General features: G+C 40.0%; 1 protein-coding gene and 1 pseudogene across 1 annotated transcript in view; both read right to left on the reverse strand.

Annotated features, from left to right (window-relative positions):
* Positions 1 to 23,703, reverse strand: part of LOC134365211 (EF-hand calcium-binding domain-containing protein 3-like) — a 29,958-nt gene that overhangs the window by 621 nt on the left and 5,634 nt on the right. Inside the window, exons 3-8 of the mRNA XM_063081419.1 lie at positions 20,612 to 20,755; positions 19,185 to 19,256; positions 18,053 to 18,173; positions 15,535 to 15,728; positions 15,002 to 15,186; positions 1,772 to 1,894 (exon numbers count right to left, since the gene is read on the reverse strand). Coding sequence (XP_062937489.1) covers positions 1,772 to 1,894; positions 15,002 to 15,186; positions 15,535 to 15,728; positions 18,053 to 18,173; positions 19,185 to 19,256; positions 20,612 to 20,755 — 839 coding nt within the window. The remainder of the gene's footprint in view (positions 1 to 1,771; positions 1,895 to 15,001; positions 15,187 to 15,534; positions 15,729 to 18,052; positions 18,174 to 19,184; positions 19,257 to 20,611; positions 20,756 to 23,703) is intronic.
* LOC134365213 (tubulin-folding cofactor B-like) lies at positions 4,248 to 4,829 on the reverse strand (annotated as a pseudogene).

A 23,703-nucleotide genomic window follows, 5' to 3' on the forward strand; every position in this document is an offset into this window, starting at 1 on the left:
AAGTATTAGGTTCCTGTACCAGCCAGAATCCCCAGGACACAGCCAGTTTGATGGAGCAGATGGTGTTTGGTTTTGAACATGTTGAGTTTGATATGCTATGAGACATAGAATAGAGGTAGAAATGTTAGTCAAGTGGTCAGTGAGATAAGATAGAAGTACAGGAAAGAAGTCTAGGCTAGTGGCAGATTTAAGAGTTAACAGTACATAGGTGGCAGCTGAAACAAGGAGGGTGGATTGAGATAGCCTATGGAATACTTGCCCTACCTGTTCTTTTACCTAATGCAGAGAGCCCCAATGTTCTGCTGTGACTGGGTTACGGGAATGCCAAACTACTGATCTTCTGAAGCTTCTTAGCTGTTGGGGCAGCTGGTGCCCTAGGGCTGGAGGTCTGGCTATAAGCTGCCTCCATTTACTCTAGTGTGAATATGTGCCAAATGAGACATAATTTGGGAGTTCACTCCTTTGTGTTCTTGTGGTATGGAGTATTGAACACCTGTAGTTCCATTTTTCCCAATGTATTACTACTACTCATTTCCTTCTCCATGTCTTCCCTCTTCACTCCAAACTTATTGAGCGTAGGAGCTGTGATTTTTTTCTCTGGGGTATCTCCTCATCTCAGAACTCCTGGAAAAATATTTACTGAACAAATGAATGAATGAGTGTATACAATAAGAGCAGTAGGACAAGACTAGAAAACTAGGACATATCAATACTTAAGGGATGAACAGTCAAGAAAAAGAAGAGAGAGGAAATGACACAGCTACAAGGAGAACTGAAGATGCAGCATTATAGAGGCCAAGGATGTAGAAATGTCAAGGAGACCTTGATCATAGGTATCAAATGCAGAAGGGAGGTGGTATAAAATAAATAACAACCTAGTCTATCTCTGTGGGATACAAAAGTTGCTAAGAAGTCAGGGCACAAAAGTAGACAAGCAGCACAGAGTTATGGTTATAAGTGTGTGTTCTGGGGCTGGCGGGTTAGCTCAGTTGGTTAGAGCATGGTGTTGTAACACCAAAGTCAAAAGTTTGGATCCCTGTACCTGGCCAGGTGCCAAACCCCCCCACCAAAAAACAAAAAAACCCCAACCAACCAAACAAAAAACAAACCAGAAACCAAAAACAGTGTCATTAAAGCACTCTATGGTTTTTTTTTTTTTTTTTTTAAAGTGTGTTTTCTGGAGCCATGCTGCTCTTGTTTATAATCCTTGATCTATTATTTCCTAGCTGTGTGCCTTTGGGCAAATCATTTAACTTCTCTGTGCATATCTGTAAAATGACAAGGAATGAAAATATTGCCTACCTCCAGGGGTGGTTGTGATAATCAAATGAATATGTACTTGTAGAGTACGTGAGCACACTGCCTGTCACTTAAGTAGCACACTTAAGCTATTATTATTTAGCTTTTAGCTGCTATAATAAAGAGGCTTTCACTCGCCATGACTCCCTGAGTACATCACTCACTGTGATTGGCAGTTTCCTACCTTATTTAGTTTTCTGTTCCCAGAATCAAACAAATGAATGTCCCAGAAATGATGCTGGGTATAGCTACATAGGTGATTAGCAGGATGAATCATAACACTAATATTTGAATCCTTTTGAATATGCAGCAAGAAACGTTGTGATTATAATGGGTAAAAATGAGAAGTGATCTTATCTCATTTTAAAGAAATAGAGCAGATAAAAGTTCTCTTGGTTTTACGGTGTAGGATTGAAGCAGAAAATATTTTTGTCACTGCTATCTGGGAAGGCATTTAACAATGAATACTCACGTGTGGTTTAATAGCAGCTGCATCAATCACTGTCCAAGTCTGCTTTTTCTTGAGTATTTGATCAATGGCGAAGATGTCATTTGAATAACCTGAGGCAGGGTCAATAGGCTTTATATTGGCTGCCTTTATGCACATTAAAAAAAAGAAGATTAGGAGGTTTTGGTGATGGGGAACAATAATCAGCCACAATGTATATCGACAAAATAAAAAAAAAAAAAAAAGAAGATTACTAATATGTTTTAATTTGGATTATACAACAGACATAATAAAGTATATTTTGTTATGAAAGGATTTGTATATGATTTATAAGGCCATTGCTAAACCATTTGTCAGTTGTTTTAGATCGTCTAGCATAGTGCCATGTGTAAATGGGCATTTAGTAAATTCTCTTAATAATGATGAAGCCTACTTCATCATTATTAAGAGAATTACAGACCAGATGGTTTATGTGTGGAATGGAGAGCCAACTCCATCATGACCCAAACTTCCCAAGCCATCACAAAACACCAAAAATGAATGTACCCTCCACAGAGCACAACCTCTGTTACTTCCAAACTTTTCACTGGGAACCAGCCATCTGTTTTCCCTGTTCCTGGGCTGCTGAACAATACTGGTGGAAATCATGTAAATATGCTGAACACTTTTTTTGAAAATGCATGTTACCTAATCTCATCCAGGCCCTCAGCACTGCTCAGTGTTCCTTTTCTTCATTTGCTGCTAACTCAATTACAGTCCTCATAGTGGCTGCTGGAAAACAGTACCTTCAGATTCCCTCGGCTGAAGATCTTGTCTTTTTAAAGCTACGTAATATAAATTCTCTTGGGGCGGGCCCGTAGCTCACTTGGGAGAGTGTGGTGCTGATAACACCAAGGCTACGGGTTCGGATCCCTATAATAGGGATGGCTGGTTCGCTCACTTGGGAGAGCGTGGTGCTGACACCACCAAGTCAAAGGTTAAGATCCCCTTACCAGTCATCTCTAAAAAATAAAAATAAAAAAAGAAATGAATTCTCTTAACTCTTCTTTCCACCTTATGATTTCTCCTTTGTTCTGTTTATCCTTTTTTCTCTTTTCTTCCCCTTTTCCTCTTATATGTGAGAGTTTTCCTGATTTCAAAAGCCAGAGTCTCCCCTTGTATTCTTTTATTACTTTTATCCCTTCAGTTTTCTTCTCTCTAGGGCTGGCTTCATGGGCATGTGACCTGTATAGTTACACAGGGCCATGTACTTAGGAGGGCCCTGTGTTTGGTTCTGCTATTGCTGTCTTGAAATTCTTGATTGTTTTGAGAAAGGGCCCTCCATTTTCATTTTGCACTGGGCCCTGTAAATTATGTAGCCAGTACTGCCCTCCATCTCCTACAGTTTTCTTTCCCTTGAGCAGTGATTTTTAGCCTTGGCTGCATGTTGGAACTTCAAAAAATACTGAGGCCTGGCTCCCATCCCCAGAGATCTGATTTAATTGGATAGGGTTATGGTCTGGGCTCTCCCAAGTGATTCTATTGTGCAGCTAAGACTGAGAATCACATCTCTAAGGGTCCTTCCTCCTGGCCACAAGACCTGAAACAACTTTTTCTATACCCTGATTCTACATCAGGCTATAGTTCCACTTCTCTCTTTCTTAACAATTAAATTCCTTGTAAAAGTTGATTTACTTATTTTTGTTTATCAATTTCTAGAGATGCATGATAAAATCTCCCACTGTGATTAAAGATTTGCCTATTCATTTAGCAATTATCCTTACATTTTAAAAATATATACGCCTTAAAAATGTCTAATGTTAATCCTTGTAATTCTAATTATTGCCTTATCGTTAATTTGCTAGGTTTATACAGGTTCAGGCTATATATCTTCCTTGTATTTTGCAAAAATCATTAAATATCCTCTTTATTCTTAGTATATTTTCCTTAAAATGTATTTTTCCCATTCTATATTCATAATATATATGTAGTATATTGCTACCAGCTTATTTCGATTTGTATTTGTCTGGTACATCTTTTCCTGTCCTTTTAAGCTTTCTGTGTCATATTTTAGGTGTGTCTACTTTAAAGAACATTTATCTGAAAATTAAAAAAAATTGATCTTAGAATCCTTTTTTTAAACTTAAAAGATCCATTGCCTGTCTTCCTTCCTTCCCTCCTTCCTTTTCTTTCTTTCTTTCTTTTTTTTTCTTTTCTCCCTTTTTAATTTTGTAAAGTTTATTGGGAGCCAAATGTGTGGAACAACCTGGGAAATATCTGACAGTCAGAGAAGTGCTCCCTCCTTTCTTTTTCTTTTTTAAATTTTTAAATTTTTGAATCCTTGTGTTTTTTTTTTTTTTTCCAGGTTTCTGGCAAATTTAATGCATGAGTCTCAAAAAATCAATGGTGGGGGAAAGGTGAATGAAATTAAAATGGGGTCTGGGGAAGAGGGCCATGGCCACACATAAAGAGGACAGTGAGTGCCCAGGTTATGAACTGAAGCAAAGGGATTCCTTGGGTGTCACATCTCGTCCAACCCGTAGTCGTCCTCTGGGAAGTCGCCCACCGTCACAACTGATGGTTTGACAAAGGCACCGTAATTGGCCTGGCATTCAAAGTAGCATTTCCCATTCACACTGCCATCGTTTTTCCCTAATGCATCATAGCTGATGCCGATCCAGTAGCCGGGCTTGAAATCTGTGAGTCCTACATACATGACGGTGCCCCAGCGAGGGTAGTGCCCAGGCACCCACCCCTCACAGCGGCTGCCCACAGAGATGGCACTGGCCTGGGCCTTCTGCTCACTGAGCCGCTGGGTGGCCTCGCCTCTTGCTGTGCCCGCTCCCCTTCCTCCTATCGGCCTAGCTGGCTGCGCTTCAGGAAGGAGCGAACTGAGTCTTGCCTCTGCTCGCACGCTTCTTGTGGGATTGTGTATTTCTCTGCCTTGGACACATTCTCGTGTTCTCCAGGATGCGCACCGCTGTGCTCAATGACGTGGATGTGGCGGCGTCATGTACAGGGTGGAGCCCAGCAGTGCATCCTCCTGAGCCAGCTTGTCGTCAGCTCCACACAGCTCCAGTTCCATGCAGGAGGCAGGGCTGCCCAGCACCCGCTCCCAATCCTTGTTTTTTAACGGGTGAGTTTAACCTTTTATTGTGATTACCGATATATTTGGATTTTTCTGCCTGTCTTGTTTCGGACTTTCTATTTTTCCATGTTTTCTCTTTTTTCTTATTCTTTTTTTCCCTCCCTCTACTGGTTTAGGGATTTTAGTTATTAGGGATTATCCTCACATTTTTAACATTCATAATTAATGTAACAAATAATAGATTTGTTGAATATCATAAACCTCTACCCGAACAGTAAAAGGAACTTACAAAGCTTTCATTCTGAGTACTCTTTGCTCATCTTCCATGGTATGGTGGCGTAGTATTTTAGTTCTTGTTTAATTCTCCTCATGCTATCAATTATTATCCTTTTTTATTTAATGTTTTTGAATATGTAAAACATGTGCGTGGTTAAAAATTCAAAAATATGATCAGTATAATGTGCCATCTCCTTGCCACTTCTGTTTCCCACCCCCCTAGTTTCCCTTTCTTTTGGCAACCAATGTCATTTTCAGGACATTTTACAAGAAAAAAAAATACACACACACACGCACACATTTGTTTTTCTTCCTTTTTTTCACACACACACATACACATTTGTTTTCCTTGCTTTTTACACAAATGGTAGTATATTATACATACAGATTTGTAACTTGATTTTTCCATTTGGAAATCTCTCTGTATCATCACACGAAGAGTTTCCTAAGTCATTAAAATGGCTGCAGAGTACTTTATCCTATGGGTCAAGTATAATTTAGTTCCCTATTAATGGTTACTTATGCTTTTCCCCCAATCTTTTGATAGCATAAATAACCCTGTAATGAGTTACACGTATGGGTGGCATTCGGAGTATGTACAAGGACAGCTGTACACCCTACATGGTACACTAGGAATGGAATCGCTAAGTCAAAAGTAGGAGGTCTGTCATTTTGGTTGCCAAAATTCCTCTGCAGAGAATAAACTAGTTTACACTTCTATCTGTAATTTATGAGTGCACTCATGTGTTTTTCAGCTTTTTGATCTCAGTCAATCTAATATAGAAAGATAATATCTCAGAGTAGTTTTAATTTGAATCTTTTATGAGGAGTGAGGTTGAATATCTTTCATGTTTCTGAGAACTGTCTGTTCATATCCTTTGCCCATTTTTATATAGGTTAGTTTTTTTCTAATCAATTTGAAGTTCTTTGATATATTAGGGAAGTTATCTTTTTGTGTTATGAGTGGTTAATGTGACCTTTTTTTCCACGTGGAGTTTAATCTTGAAGCAGTCGAATTAATATCTTTCTATTAAAAATGTGTTTGGCTTTTCTGTCAGTTAGGAAGGCCTTCCCAGAATGTACTTCAATATTTTCTTTTCTTCTCTCCTTCCCTCTATTTCTTACTTTTACATTAATATTGTTGATTCATTTGGAATTTGTGAAAGGTATGAGGTATGAGCCTCATTTTTGTCTCAGATGCCTACTCAGTGTCCTATTTATTGAATAATCTATCTTTTTCCTGTTGTGTTGAAATGTCACATTTTTTTTAAATTAAAACTCTCTACATGTCTTTATTTTTCGACTTTCTATTTTGTTCCTTGGATCTGTCTATTTGCTGCTACCACACTGTTAGAGACTTTTAAATATGCCTTAATATTTAGTAAGGCTAGTCTCTGTCTTCATGATGTTTTCCTGCAGATTATTTTGGCTGTTTTTGCTTATTTATTTGTTCTGTATGAACCAGATTGTTTAGTTATAAAAATCTTTTGGGTAAATTTAAAAAGTCACATTAAAGTTATAGATCAAGCAAGAAAGAGCAACATTTTTGTGATGTCAAACATTGTTCAGTCTAATGCTCTCCCAACTGAGCTATTTTGGCTGGCCTGATATGAAATGTTCTTAATTGAGATGAGATCATGGGCTTCCTTTCTGTTTGTTTAGATTTGCTTCTGCATCCCTCAGGAACATCTTAACATTTTTTTAAATGTAGATATTTCGCATTCTCTAAGTCTCTAGGTATTTTCTCTCTTTTGTTACTATTTTAAATGAGGTCATTTTATGTATTATATCTTGTAACTGGTTGCTGTTTGTATTATTATTATTAATATTTTTTATGGTCAAGTCTTATTAACAAAATGCATGTTTTCCATTTTTTTGTTCACTGTTCATTAATTTATTTAAATATATTTTTGAGTATCTCTTCTGTTTTCAGGACTATTGGGGATGCATCATTGAATATTACAGAATCCCTGCCCTCATGGTGCTTATATTCCTTATCTTCCAGTGGAGATAAGACAATAGAGAGATATATAATATAATGTTGAATACTGATATGTGCTGTGTAGAAAATGAAGCAAGTTAAGGGGATACGGAGGGATGGAAGGTGTTATTTTAGATAAGGTGGTCAGGAGAAGGCCTCTCTGATGAGGTATCATTTGAGCAGAGGCCTGAAGTGAGGGGAGTAAATCATGCAAATATCTGGGGAAAGAGCATTTTTAGGCAGTGGGAACAGCAAATGCAAAGGCGTTGAGATGAGAAGCATTATACTTTGTTATTCAAGGAGTAGCAAGGCCAGTGTATTTAACTCCCTGCGTCTCACTTTTTCCTTTTAAGTTTAGTTTCCTTCTTACTAAAATATATCCTTTAATAGTTATTTTAGCAATGCTCTGAGAGGTAAACTCTTTCAGTTTTCTTTGTTTGAAAGTATCTTTATTTTCCCTCACTCTTAAATCAGTTTATCTGGAAATTATTTTCTCTCTTCAACTTGGGGATAGCATTTCATTGTTTTCTGTCCTGTAGTTTTGCATGCACCAAGTCTGCTGTTAGTCTACTTTCTGTTCCTTTGTAAGTTATCTCTTTTTGCTGTCTGGTTGCTTTTAAGCTGTTTTCTTTGTGTTCTTCAATTTCACTGCAATGTTTCAAGTTAGATTTACTTTTATATATCTTGCTCCAGAGTGTTTTCTTCAATCTAAGAATTCATGTATTTCATCAGTTTAGGAAAATTCTCAGCCATTACCTATTTAAACATTGCCTCTCCTCTGCACTTTCTATTTTTTCCTTCTGGATCTGTTTATATTTGTGTTGGAACTGCTCATTCTACCCTCAACATTTGTTAACGTTTCCTTTAGTTTTTCTCTCTATGTGTTGCATTCTAGGTAAGTTCCTCAGGACTGTCTTCCAGTCCACAATCTTTTTGCTGTGCACAATCTGCTGTTTAAGCAGTGTTTAAAAATAATTTTAATGTTTTTCATCTCTAGAAATTCCATTTGGTTTTTTCTCCATTTTTATATTTTTTTCCCATTGTGGATTTTATTCCTTTTTAAGGAGCTGGCCATGGGCCAGCCCTCCCCCTCCCCCTACCTCCACCTCTGTTTCCCTACCCTACCTCCCTCCTGCCCTTCCCACTGCTCCACAACATCTTTGAATGTAAAAAAACAATGATAGTAAATAAGTAAATTTTGAAAAATCTCCTTAACCATCTAAAACATTTTAAAGATTATTTTAAGACTATTTTAATAATCTTTAGGATTGTAATATCCAATTATTGTGTTACTCCTCCTGTTTATCTTACCTACTGACTTTTTTTTACAGTAGATTATTTCTTTGTATAGTTTGTAATTTTTGTGAACCTATCTACAAAAGAGATTTTTTTTGTTGTTGTTATGAGTTGTGTGAACCTTAGGACTTAGATGTTTGTGTTTGTATCTGGCAGACCTCCCAAGGTAGCTCTGGTCAGAAACCAGTTTATAAGGTAATTTCACAGTTTGGAGATTTCATCCAATGTGGAAATTATAAATTCAGATTCTATATTCATACATTCTACAATCTTGAGTTTTAAATTTCTCACAGACTACTTCATTCAGAGCTCTAGGCAGGTCAAACTTGGACTTATGGACTGAGTTTTATACTATTCCTTTCACTGAGAGTGCAACCCTTCCTGATTCTGGGTTTTGTAGAGGTTTCAGTTCTAGCTCCTTTTCTATAGGAGTCAACATCTCCTGTCCCCTCACCATCATGGCTTGGATCTATGGGATCTACCTGCCACCTCTTTGCTGGCCACTCCCAGGTCATTTTATAAGATAGTCATTCTGGCTTTAGGTTCTCTCTTGCTCTCTGAAACATGGACATTTTCCTTTCATTTGAAGACATTTTTGAATATTTGTCATTTGTTTTCATCCAGTATTTTTATGTGGTCATCAGGAGTCTGTGTGAGGGGTGGGAGATGGGGAATGGATATATGGGTGGGCGTAGTGTTCATGTAGCTCCATTACTTTCATTCTGAAATGTGAAATTTTCATTTCTTGGTTCTAATGAACATTTATAAATATGTTGTACATTAGATAAGATGTATTAGATTAGATGTAATATAATTTATAATATTTATACATGTATATTATAATTATAAATATGTGTAGTCTAATAAACATTTATAGCATATTAGATATAATATATTATAATATTTAGAACATATAATAGATATGATAGATACAGCTGTGGCTATACATATGTATACATGAAGTATAAGAAATAAATATGTACGGGATCTAATCACGATGGCGGAATAGACGGTACACAGCGTCACTCTCTCCCACAAATCAACCAATTTACAGCTATAAAAATGTAACATCAGCCAAGCCGGGACCGCTGGAGCTCAGCGGAAGAGGAGGAGAGACCTATGGAGTTCATGAAGGCGGGAGAAACTATGATGAGAGAAAGAAAAAGCTGCTCTGAGCATTTCAGGCCACTGCTGCTTTAAGGCTCGAGCTGCTGAGCACATGGAGCAGGAGCTGGCAGAAGCTGCAGCTGTGCCCTTCAGATGGAGTTACTTGGAGGCAGCAAGAGAGAAGAGGGCCTTGGCAGCCCCCAGGGCAGCAAGACCGCTAATAGGGTTCCTGTGGACCCACGCAGGAGCGAGCAGCCAGAACAACCAGAAAAAGGGAGCCACTCAGAGGCTGGTCAGTCATTGCAAGGGACCAGCACAGGGCCCGTCCCATGGGAAGTGTTTGCAGCACGGGCAGTGGGGGAGATGGGCCCACCAGGGGAACACTGGGACACAGCAAGGACAGCTGATCTGCCCCCCAATCAGCACAGGACTGGTCAGGAATACAGAATTGCATGGGGTGCAGTTTGATAAAAACTCAGGCCCAGATCAGAGATTCTACAGAACACAGATCCACCAGGTCTCTGGAGAGCTGGAAGTGCCTATAATGTCAGCCATTAAACCCTGAGCTGCACAAAAAGCCTTCCCTAGGGAAACAGCAGCAAAGTAGCAATTTAAACAACCACACAGCTCAAGTACTGGTTCCCACAGGAAGTTCCCCCATGTCAGAAGCAAAGGACAAAAAATTAGTTCTGGGCCAGGCACACCACCAGCACCTTGGGGCCTGCCTGGGAACTGGAGGCTTGGATCTGGGGACCGGACCCCACTCCCACTTCCAGGCAAACTGCACCAGTGCGTAGGGGCCAGCCTGGGAACCTGAAGCATGGAGAAGGGGACTGGACCCCCCTCCCACAACCAGGCACACCATGCCAGCACCTTGGGGCCTGCCTGGGACCCCAGGCAAGGAGAAGGGGAATGGACCTCTCTCCTACAACCAGGCACACTGAACCAGCGCTTCAGGGCCCACCCGGGGACCTGAGGCATGAAGAAGGGGATTGGACCTCTCTCCCACAACCAGGCACACCACGCCAGCACCTTGGGCCCCGCCCAGGGACCCAGGGCATGGAGAAGGGGACTGGACCACCCTCCCACACCCAGGCACAACATGCCAGCATCTCGGAGCCCACCCAGGGACCCACGCATGGTGATGGGGACCGGACCTTCCTCCCACAACCAGGCACAACATGCCAGCACCTCAGAGCCCCCCCCACGGTCCTGGGGTATGGAGAAGGGGACCGGACCACCCTCCCACAACCAGGCACAACATGCCAGCACCTCGGAGCCCACCTGGGGACCGGAGGTATGGAGAAGGGGACTGGACTTCTCTCCCACAGCCAGGCACACCATGCCAGCACCTTGGGGCCTGCCTGGGACCCCAGGCAAGGAGAAGGGGAATGGACCTCTCTCCTACAACCAGGCACACTGAGCCAGCACTTCAGGGCCTACCGGGGACCTGAGGCATGGAGAAGGGGACTAGACCTCTCTCCCACAACCAGGCATACCATGCCAGCACCTTGGGCCCCACCCAGGGACCCAGGTCATGGAGAAGGGGACCAGACCACCCTCCCACAACCAGGCACAACATGCCAGCATCTCAGAGCCCACCCTGGGACTGGGGCATGGTGATGGGGACCGGACCACCCTCCCACAACCAGGCACAACATGCCAGCACCTCAGAGCCCACCTCGGGTCCTGGGGTATGGAGAAGAGGACTGGACCTCTCTCCCACAACCAGGCACACCAAGCCAGCGCCTTGGGGGCCCACCCACGGTCCTGGGGCATGGAGAAGGGGACCGGACCACCCTCCCACAACCAGGCACAACATATCAGCACCTCAGAGCCCACCTGGGGACCTGAGGCATGGAGAAGGGGAATGGACCTCTCTCCCACAACCAGGCACACCAAGCCAGCACCTCGGAGCCCACCCATGGTCCTGGGGCATGGAGAAGGGGACCAGACCACCCTCCCATAACCAGGCACACCACACCAGCACCTTGGGGCCTGCTCGGGACCCCAGGCAAGGAGAAGGGGAATGGACCTCTCTCCCACAACCAGGCACACTATGCCAGCATTTGGGCCCCACCCAGGGACCCAGGGCATGGAGAAGGGGACCGGACCACCTTCCCACAACTAGGCACACTGAGCCAGTGCCTTGGGGCCCACCCAGGGATCCAGGGTATGGAGTCGGGGACCGGACCACCCTCCCACAGCCAGGCAAACCACACCAGCACCTTGGGGCCTGCCCGGGGACCCGAGGCAAGGAGAAGGGGAATGGACCTCTCTCCCACAATGAGGCACACTGCGCCTGTACCTCGGGGCCCACCCAGCGACCCGGGACGTGGAGAAGGGGACTGGACCCATCTCCCACAGCCAGGCACATGGCGCCAGTGCCTTGGGCTCTGCCCAGGGACCAGAGGCATGGAAAAGGGGACCAAACACACCCCACAACCAGGCATACCACCAGTGCCAAGGAGCATGCCCAGAACAGTATCCCCACGTGTGTAGCCCACCACAGCCACCACAATAACCATGGCTGCCGCAAAAGTGGCTAGACACCACAGCCACCACGCATATGGTCCACCAACCACTGGAGTGCATTCACACAAGAAGAGTCACCAGCAGAGACAAAGAAAAGAGGATGTCTCTTTCCACAAAACCCATTTCAGAATGACAGAAGAAGCATCTGCTCTATGATAATATTGGGGGACCTGATCACATCTCTCAGCATTGGACAGATCATCTAGGCAACAGGTTAACAAAGTAACCATTATTCTTTCAGAAGGAGAGAAGAAATCTAGGGCAATTAGAGGGGGGAGGGGGAGGGAATGGGGGAAGGGGAGAGGTTGGACAAGGGGCATAAAGAATAATTATGATTTGTAACAATATATATGCTAGTAATACTGATTTAATCAACATTTCTCAATGTTCAACCCCAAAAATATGTGTAATCAATTTTGATTCAATAAATAAAAGAAATTATTTTTTTTAAAAAAGAAAGAAATATGTACTATATTAGATGTACTACATTAGTAATTATGTAATATATTGTATGGTAATAAGTGTCATGGAAAAAATTCAGGGAAGGGGGATAGGGCATTGGAGGTTGTGTTTTTTAAAAAATTTTTTGACTGACACATAATAGTTGTACATATATATAGGGTTAAATGTGATATTTGGATACATGTATATATTGTACAATGATCAAATTAAAGTAATTAGCAAGTCTATCACCTTAAACATTTGTCATTTGTTTGTGTTGGGAACATTCAACATTCTCTCTTCTAGCTATTTGAAATTATACAATAAATTGTTAACCACAGTTACCCTTCAGTGCTGTAGAACACTTAAAACTTATTCCTTCTTTCTAGCTAAATTTTTGTATCCCTTGACTAAATGCTTCCTGTATCCCCCTTCCCCCTACTCTTTCCAGCCTCTGATAACCACTATTCTAATCTCTACTTCTATGAGATCAACTTTTTCTGCATATGTGAGAACATGTGGTCTTTTACCTTTCTGTGCCTGGCTTATTTTGCTTAAAATAATGTCCTCCAGGCTCATCCATGTTGCTGTGAATGATAAGATTTCATTTTTTTAATGGCTTTTTGGTATTCTATTGTGCATATATACCATATTTTACTTATGGTATATTTTACTTATGGAATTGTGATTTTAACAGGGCTGCTGGAGAGGGCCTCCTAAAGTGACATCTGAGTCAAGACCTGAAAGAGGTGAGGGAGAGCATTATACAGATGTCTGGGGAATAGCATTGAAGCAGACGGAATAACAAAACTGAAGACCATGAGATGAGAGCGTGTCTGGTATGTAAGAGGAAATAATAAGGAGACCTTGCAGATGGAGTGGAGTGCACTGTGAACTGAGGGTGAGCAGTGAAAGATGAGACTGTTGGATAGGCACTGAGTGTCTAGATCAGTGATGTCCAGTAGAACTTTCCACAAAGATGGAAATGTTCTGTATTTCTGTGCTGTCCAGTACAGTAGCCATTAGCCACATATGGCTATTGAGCATTTTGTGTGGCTAGTGTGGCTAAGGAAATGAATTTGTAATTTAATTTAATTTAAATTTAAATTTAAATAGCCATTAGTGGCTATGATTATTGGAAGGCTCAGATTTAGATTGTTTAGGACCTTATAAGTTATTATAAAAATTTTGGTTTTTATTCTAACTGATATGAAAAACCATTGGAGGGTTTGGAGTCACTTTGGCTGCTGTGTTGAGAATAGATTGAAGGAGACAAAAGTAAAAGCAAGGGGACCACTTAGGAAACTACTGACACTATCTCTGCTGAGATGATTAGTCACCATCTAGCATATAGTGTGCTCTCTATTATTTTTATTGTAGTTTTCTTTCATTCAAAAAATAATGAGTCTCTTATGGGCCAGGCTGTGTTTTAGGTGATAGGGATACCTCAGTGAAACAAAGTCCTTGCATAGGTGAACCTTATATTCTAGTTGGAGAGACTGACAGTGAACAGATAGGCATCATAGGTGGAGGGGTTCAATATTGGGACATAAATTTAAAGAGGTAGGCTGGCCGGTTAGCTCAGTTGCTTAGAGCATGGTGTTGTAACACTAAGGTCAAGGGTTTTGATCCCCATACAGGCCAGCCACCAAGAAAAAAATATTTAAAGAAGAGTAAATGTCCTTTTAGTTTCATCTTTTCCGTGACATTTGCCTGCACTTATGGCTTCCTTTGGACAGATAAAGATGAAGTCTGAACTTGGGGTCATTTGTGACAGTGATAGCCCCTCAGACTCTTAAACCTTATGTTTGTAGGGGCATTCTAGGGATTTTATACTAATGTGAACTGCACATGGATCTTTGCAACCCAGAGATGCCCCACAGAGTGGACTGGCCCCCTGTCAAATCTTTATCCTGTTTCTTAGGCTGGCAGGCCTATGACAAACCTGGGGTAAGGCCAGAGCATCCTAAGAGAATATCTAGAAACTTGGGCATACTTGCCTGAAAAATTAAAACTCATGATGATAAAGTATATCTTGGGAGGGGCAAAATAGATTAGAGGCAACAGAGCTTGAAATGAGCCAGAAAGTGCAGCTGGAACCATAAATGAGGTTCTAGTCAAGGGCAGGATGGTCCGTCTTTCACAGCATTGCTCCATTGGATTGTGGGCCTGGTCTGCTTATCCCATGGTGTTTGAACCAACCACAATCTAGAACATAATCCCAAGGGAGTCTAAAATGCAGCTTCTGGTCCCTGAGTTGATGGGAGGGTGATTGGAGGTAGGACCTGAGGACTTTTTATTGTTATTATTATTATGTTCCCCATCCCCAACCCCAAACCTAGGATTGTATTTTTCAGTAAGTTTAACAATGTGTTGAAATTAAATTAAATATTTACACCTGGGCTTAAATTTGGGAAAATGGCTATGGAATCTGGTTTGAAATATATCAACTAAAGATATTTGTTGTAAAAAAATGCTATCAGTTCTGTTAAGTTAGTACTCAAAAATCTAAGTATTTAAATTAACTAATGAGGCATAATCTAAATCTCACCTGTGTTTTCCAGTCTTTTTTATGGAAAAAATAGTTCTCAAAGAAACTCAAAGGCTCTTTTCTCCTTAGCATTTCTAATTTCTGTATGTCTTTGAATGGCTTTCCTATCACCATCCCATCCACATTAGGAAACAACGGAAAGATGGGTACTTTTGAATATGGACTGTCTGAAGGGGGATTGCATTCTAAAAAGATAAAAATAGAAATAGTATCACAAACAATGTAAGAAGAAATTCACATAAAAGATAAACATGTGGTGCCTACTTTGCTCTGCATTTATGCTTCTCCTTAGTGGCCACGGCCCCCCTTCTTCACTCTCCTTCTCCCCCTTCCCACCTACAGACTCTAGGCTTCATCCAGGTGTCTGAGGATTCAGGTAAGATGTACATTTGCTTTCAGATGTTATCTGTGTGACAGAGACCTGTTACTCAGAACAGTGGTCCTGCTCTTACAGCACTTGGCCTCTAGTATTCTGACCAGTCATATACAAATAAATCCTTCAAAACAGTGTGGAGAGAACAAACGGCTCTTACTCTTGAGCTCTTCAAGAAATTTAAATAAATCCTTTTCTTCTGTTATTGCAACCTTGGCAGCATTAGCAAAAGCAGCCATGCTTGAGTTTGGAGGTATGCATATGTCTGGCTTAAGTCTCCTTTTTCCATAACCCATAACATAGGGACTCCATGGTATTTCTGCACTGGTATCCTGGAATTTTCTTCGGAAATAGCTTAAAAAAAAAAGCAATTCATAAGTGGATAAAAAGTGTCATAGGACAAAAAGAAAAACAAATTCAAGTTGCAAGTTATATATGCTGACTAAACTTATTTTAAGTCTAATTTCATATTCATTCAATAAATATTATTGAGTGCCTATTTTTGTGACAGTTATAGAATATCTACTGATACTTTCTACAGGCCACTTGACTATTTTATATCCTTAGTCCTTGGCCTTTGGTTTCCTTTACTGAGATGACATTTGAACAAAGACCTGAAGGTGGTGAGAGTGAGTAGAGTGTGTCACGGGATACCCAGGGGAAGGCGTTCCAGATAGAGCGAAAAGCAAGTGCAAAGGCCTTAGGTGGAAACACATCTGGTGTATTTGAGGAACAGCAAGGAGGCCGGCATGTCCTGAGCAGAGTAACAGGAGATGAAGTCAAAGAGGTGTAAGACAAGCACAGATCACATAGAGGGCCAATAAATCATCATAAAGACTATGGATTTTCCTCTGAGGGAAATGGGAGGTTTTGAAGGTTTTGAGCAGAGGAGTGACATGATCTGACAATTTTTAAAGGGTCATTTGGTGTTGTAGGAGTCAAGACATCAGTGAGGCATAGGGAGTGTTGAGAGCAGACTGTGGGGCAGGCAGGGCAGGGGAGAAGTCAAAAGGTGCAAGCAGGGAGACCAGTTACTATCCAGGGGAAAACTAATGTATGTAAGTGCTTGCTCAGAGCTTTGCACTTAGTAAATGTTCAATAAATGATGTAATCAGCTATATAAATACCTATCCAATTCTGTTAACTAGCTCAAGACCTGCTTTCTCAGGAAACGAAATGAATTATCTCTGCTGTTCACCTGACAATTAATTATATAACATATTTTGTATTATTTTACTTCTGTATATTTAGCTAGTTATCCAGATATTTATGGCTTTTCTCTCTATTTATATTTTAAGCTCCTTAAATGCAAATGCTATATCTTAAACACTTAATCTCCTTCGGAACCAGGCAACAACAAGATGACTATATAAATAACAAGCACAACCACAATAACAAAAACACTAACATCAGCTAACATTTCCTAAGCATGCGCTTACCAGGTGTGAGAGGCAGTACGGGGGGTGGATAAGAGCATGGGTTCTGGAATCAGAGTGTGCTAAAATTTAAGCACTACTGCCTCTAGGGCAAGTTATTTAACTGACCTGTGCTTCAGTTTTGGATATGTAACATGGGGGTAATAATAGTATATACTCATTAGATAATATGCATATTCTATGCTTATTTAGTTACTTCCACATAATAATAACAGCAAACATTTATCGTGCTCTTATAATGTGCTAAGCACTTCACATGCATTATCACACATCATCCTCACAATTGCCCTATAAGGTAGGTATTATCATTATCATTACCTCCTTCTTATAGATGAGGAAACTGAGGCTGAGAGGCTAAGCAATGTGCCAAATTTGTATACCAAAAGCAGGAATTCGATAAATATCTTTAAATTGGAATGAAAAGTAGAATTCTGTGCACTTTCTGTTTCCCTTCTGACAGAGAGATAGAATGGTATAAAGAGACTACCTACTGAGGGACAGTAGATTAGTTTTATATTGTAAGTGGAATTCTGTATTTTTGTTTCTCTAAGTGGGATACCAGAATGCTTTGAAGGCGTATGAGTTGAAAAGATTGATAATGGCAACATTTGTTTAATTTCTATAATACAATGAAAAAAATTAATTGAGGAAGTTTATTTTTAGCACTATTTGTTAAATATAGCTATCTGTTTAGCTAACCAACAAATTTATTATTAATAAATAAACACACTCGGGTGAGAATGTTTCCTCATCCTTTATTCTCAAGTGTAATTGGTTCTGCTCTAGTCTAAAGGCTACCGCGGGAGGTCTGAACTTGCTGTCACCCTCATCTCAGAGTCAGAGGCCCTCTTGAGAGCCCCTGGTAGTTCCAGGATGAGCAGTAAAGTCTTGTATTCCAAACTAGATTTCTAAGCCCACCCAAAATCATCCCTGGAAAAAGTCTTATTCTGCTGGGATTCTCAGGCCATAGTTAGGAGAGGCTGAACCTGCTTGGCTGTCTTAGACCTTCAGTGGGTCCCTGAGATGGTCTGAGGTCAGCCTTATGATTTCAGAGCTGGGCAGGACTGTGGAGATGAAGGAATAAGATCTCATATTGTGGCAGGAGAGCCATTTTTCAGTTACCTAATCCTTTGTTTTGGACCAGACCCTGGTGAGTTGGATGTTAGTAGAGGTGACTGCTGTGTTAATATCCTCAAAAGTGCTTCTGAGAAGTCAGTTTTTGTTCCTTTCCTTCCCACTTACCTTACTAGTTCCATTACAGCCTTTCTGGGTAGGGCTGAAGTCTCTACAAGCTTTGATAAGATCTCAAACAGTAGGATCCCTGGATTGCCAGCTACATCTAAACAGGCCTCCTTTTCTGGAACTATGCAGGGGAAAAAAAGATAGCTTTGAAAATGCCTTCTGAACAAACCGTTTATCAAAATAAATAAATAAATAAACTGACAGTCTTTTTACTGAGTATTTGTAATAATAATATCAAGTCAGGGACTAGAGATGCAGTAAGTCATTAAAAATCTGTTCTATCTGGTAGAAAGGCCATTTTGATTACTGAGCAGACAGACTAGTTATGGAATATAAAAAATACTTTTAGTTCAATAACTTCCAAGTAAATATAGTAGTACTTTTAACATAAACATGAGTTATATATTAAGGACTATTGTCTTGTTCTTCTAGGCAAAGAAATTGTTGAAAATGTATCTCTGGTTTGCAGGCAAGCCCCCATTACTATAGTAGTACTTGCAAACCGTAACTTCACTTTATCCTAAGGACAGTTCATAGCTTATGAATGGGTGAATTTTCAAAACTGTGTACAATGCTTGGGTTTTGGAATGTATTTATCCTGGGAAACATGTTATAAATAGTGGTTAGATTTTCCAAGGCAGTTGTTGAACTCATGAACAGTGCACTGAGGGTTGAGGTTTTATCAGTGTGAAGAAGGTATTTTTTCAAGAACAGTAAATTATTTATACCCCAAATTTGCATGAGAGAGCACCTTTTTTTCTCTAAAAAATGTTTTTTCTTTTGTAAAAGGAATGCCTCCCAAAGTGTGTATATACTTGGTAAAGAATTCAGGAGACCAAATTTTTCTACACTAGTCAGTTCCTGAGTGCTCTCATTGGAGACTACAGGGCAGGGTCTCCTGCATTAAACCTTTAGACAATGCCAGTGCCTGCTTGATGTATTTAAGTTAAAATTCTAAAACTGTATCAACTTACTTAGCAAATATTGTTTTGGAGAAGTAGTACAAAAGTAAATTGCATTCCAGACTACACCTTCCTGATTTGTCTCCTTAGTGCAAATCAATAATGTTTATTTACTATGTAGTGAGTTGTAGCTTCTCAACTGCCATCTATTCAGTAACATCTCTACTCACCCACAGCTCTGAGGAAGCGGTCCTTATCTGTTAGCACCTTTATAAAGTCTGAGAAGTTTACCTTCCCATCTCCTGCAACAGAAATCTAAGGCTTAGGACAAGGATAAGATATATTTTAATTATCAGAATATATGAGGGGTCTTCAAAAAGTTCATGGGAGGATTTGTATTATCTTTTAATTCTATTGTTCCATGAACTTTTTGAAGTACCCTTGTACATTAAATTTAAAAATTAAAACATCCTGGACTATTTAATACTTAAAATTAGAGCACTTAAGGGCTGTGGATATGGTCAGATATGCACTGGTCTTCTTCAGGTTGTCTTAGCACCATTACACAAGTCACCCACAGCCCACAGAAGTGATGGTGGGGTGTAAACATCAAGCCAGGGGTTCCCAGACATTGTAGTCCTGTCTTCCCAGAGACTTGCCGTGTTTGCCAGGAATCCACTCCTTCCCCCTGAGGCCATACCCACCCCTATCATTCATTCCTATTATAACATCCTCAAGTTGTACCCCATTTCCTCTGAAATTAAAGGATAGTGAGTGCTACTAAGGGGGTATGTGTGTTTCTATGAAATATTAGAAAAATTGCACAGAATTAGTGGAAACAAGTGATACCTTATTGACTGGGATTTTGAATCACACATGGAACTGATGCTGACTGAATGAGGCACTGGCAATTGGGTAGAGAGAGGTGAGAGGAGAAAATATGCTGAATATATTTTCCACATAACATATCAGCTTGTGCTACTAATCCCTAGTTAGTATAATCAATAAAAACTATCTGTATGCTTTAAAAATTCCAGCAAAATGCTGTGATATTTAAAAATTCAATATAGGGGCCGGCCCGTGGCTCACTTGGGAGAGTGTGGTGCTGATAACACCAAGGCCACGGGTTCAGATCCCATATAGGGATGGCCGGTTAGCTCACTGGTGAGCATGGTGCTGACAACACCAGGTCAAGTTTGTTAAGATCCCCTTACTGGTCTTCTTTTAAAAAAATAAAAAATAAAAATTCAATATAGATGGAATGATGGAAGAAAGATTTGTATTATTATGATTAAAACAGAAACAAAGGGCTTGGATTTTCTTGGCAACATGTCACTTTTGAAATTATTCATGTCTTTGTATCTGTTATGTCAAGGCACTCTCCAAAATTTACATCATGATTGGTAACCTGAATTTGATATTGAAATGAGACAGTCACTCTAATTTCCACATAGGATTTTTTAAGTAGTTAATTTGTATCATTAATTTGATATCATAACTTATATACATTCCTCACTGATGTCTTTAAATAGACACACACACACATTTTTGGCAAATAAATGAGGTCTATTTCTCATGTTTATACAGTCACTGTGAGAAAAATACATATTCACAAAAATCTTTTATGAGAAAAATAATGAGAAGTCAAAGTACTCACCATCAATATCAGCACATCTTAATTCATTATTGACATCACGTTTGCTTAGAATCATTCCCAGCTTAGCTAAAGTGCACATCATTCCATGTAAATCAATACAGCCAGTTTTATCCTTGTTGAAGAATTTGTAAGCATCTTGGAACGCTGACAAAATGGAATTATGTTATTCAGGACAGTTATTCAAGAAGAAATACATATGCTAATGGGATTAGGACAGACAGTGCAGTTGACTGGAGATTATTTTCTGAAAAAGTGTTGAGAGAAAAACAAGTACTCAGTAGACATTTTTTATGAAGGATAGAATCCTTCCATGGGATTTGAACTGGGATAAACTAATTGATGGAAAACCAAATGTAGTAGGTGAGATGGCCTTCCAAAGATGTTCATACCCTAATCCCTGAAACCTGTGAACATGTGACTGTACATGACAAAAGAGACTTTGCAGAATTAAGATAGATTATCCTGGGCCCAATCTAATTACATGATCCCTTATATAGCTACAAGCAAGAGAGATGTGGCAGAAGAAGTCAGAGAGATTCAGAGCCTGAGAAGGACCTGAACCACCATTGCTGGTTTGAAGACTGAGGGGGCAACATGATGTGCAATGCAGGCAGCCTTAAGTGGCTGAGAGAGGTCCCTGGCTGACAAACAGCAAGGAAACTGGGACCTCAGCCCTGCAACCACAAGGAGCTGAATTCTGCCAAAAATCTGAATGAGATTGGAAGCACATTCTCCTCCAAGGCCCCCAGATAAGAGCCCAGGCTGACCAATACCTTAATTTTGGCCCTGTTAGACCCATTAAAGAAAAACCAACTGAGGCCACCTGGACCTCTGACATACAGAGCTGTGATATAATAAATTTGTGTTTTTTTAAGCTGCCAAGTTTGTGGCAATTTGTTACAGCAGCAATAGAAAACTAATATACCAATATGGACCCAAATTATATATTTGTGTATGTTTGTACAGACCCAAAGTTTTTTAAAGAAATAGTCAAGGTACTAACAGGAGCCAAAATTAGACATGTTTTCTAAAATTAGTGAATCAGGAAATAAACTTAGAACAAAGTTGTGCCAAATGGCACCAGAATAAACCTTTTTTCATATCATATTCAAGTCTCAGCATCTCTCTGTATGAACGATTAATCCTATAGAGATAATGATACCTGCCCTATAATAATGTGAAAAGGTAATAGCTTTCTCTTTAGATAAAAGGTAGGCTTCTCTAGAACTTGGACTAAACCATCTCTGACTTGTTTCTATTTTCTCCCAACTTCTCTAACATGTTAGTAGGCTTTCTTTCATGGGTGTAACTTAGTCAACAAATATTTATTGTATGCTTTCTATGTGCCAGGTACTGTTTTAAGTGCTCAGAATACATTAGTGCATTAAATAGACAAATATCTCTGCCCTCATATAAATGTAATAAATAGGTAAATTAGATGCCACTGTAAATGGTGATATGTGCTATGGGAAAAAGAAAAAGTAATGCTAGGTGGGGGGAATTAGGAAGAAAAAGAGACAAGTAGAATTTCTGCAGACTCCCACCTCCATATCTACCTCCCTACAGAGTATGTACACACATACTCTGACTTCCTCCCTGTTCCACAAATTAACTTTGTACTCTTATCTAGAGCCAATCCCTCCACTGTGGGCCAGAACCCATTCCCTCTCATATTCAAAGAAATTACCCATGAAGGGGTTCCCTCTGTCTCTGACACCAATTTTTTTTCACTCTCTATCATATCCTATATACAAACTCACTGTTATTTCTCCCTTAAAAATACACCATGATCAAGTGGGATTCATCCAGGGGATGCAAGGATGGTTCAACATATACAAGTGAATAAATGTGATACACCACATCAACAAAATCAAGGACAAAACCCACATGATTATCTCAATAGATGCAGAAAAGCATTTAACAAAATTTGACCTCACTTCATGATAAAGACTTTTGACAAATTAGGTATAGAAGGGAAATATCCTAGCACAATGAAAGCCATATACAGCAAATCCACTGCCAGCATCATCCTGAATGAACATCATCCTGAATTCTTAAGAACAGGAATCAGACAAGGATGCCCACTCTCATCACTCCTATTTAACATAGTACTGGAAGTACTAGCCAGAGCAGTCAGGCAAGAGAAAGAAATAAAGGGCATCCAGATTGAAAAAGATGAAGTCAAACTGACCCTGTTTGCAGATGACATGATCCTATATATAGAAAAACCTAAAGACTCTACATAAAACTCTTAGAGCAGATAATTTCAGTAAAGTTGCAGGATACAAAATCAGCACACGAAAATCAGTAAAATTTTTCTACTCCAACAATGAACTAGCAGAAAAATCAAGAAAGCAAGTCCACTTACAATAGTCACCAAAAAAATAAAATAGCTAGGAATAAATTTAACCAAGGAGGCGAAATATCTCTACAATGGGAACTACAATCATTGCTGAAAGAAAATAAAGAGGACACAAAAGATGGAGAGACATTCCATGCTCATGGATTGGAAGAATTAACATTGTGAAAATGTCCATACTGCCCAAAGCAATGTACAGATTCAATGCAATCCCCATCAAAATACCAATGACATTCTTCACAGAAATAGAAAAAGCAATCCTAACATTCATATAAAACAACAAAAGACCTTAAATAGCAAAAGTAATCCTGAGCAAAAAAAAATATAGCTGGAGGCATTACACTTCCTGATTTCAAATTATACTACAAAGCTACAGTAAACAAAACAGCATGGTACTGGCATAAAAACAGACATGTGGACCAATGGAACAGAATAGAGAACCTAGAAATCACCCCACATATTTACAGCCAACTGATCTTCAACAAGGGCACCAAGAACATAAGATGCGGAAAGGAGAGCCTCTTATAAATGGTGCTGGGAAAACTGGATATCCATATGTAGAAGAATGAAACAGATCTGTACCTCTTGCCGTTCACCAAAAGCAACTCAAAATGGATTAAAGACTTAAATATGAGACCTAAAACTTTAAAACTCCTTGAAGAAAACATAGGGGAGATTCTCCAGGATGTAGGACTGGGCAAAGACTTTATAAATAAGAGCCCAAAAGCACAGA

This window comes from Cynocephalus volans, chromosome 16 (genome assembly GCF_027409185.1).
Source record: "Cynocephalus volans isolate mCynVol1 chromosome 16, mCynVol1.pri, whole genome shotgun sequence".
NCBI lineage: Eukaryota > Metazoa > Chordata > Mammalia > Dermoptera > Cynocephalidae > Cynocephalus > Cynocephalus volans.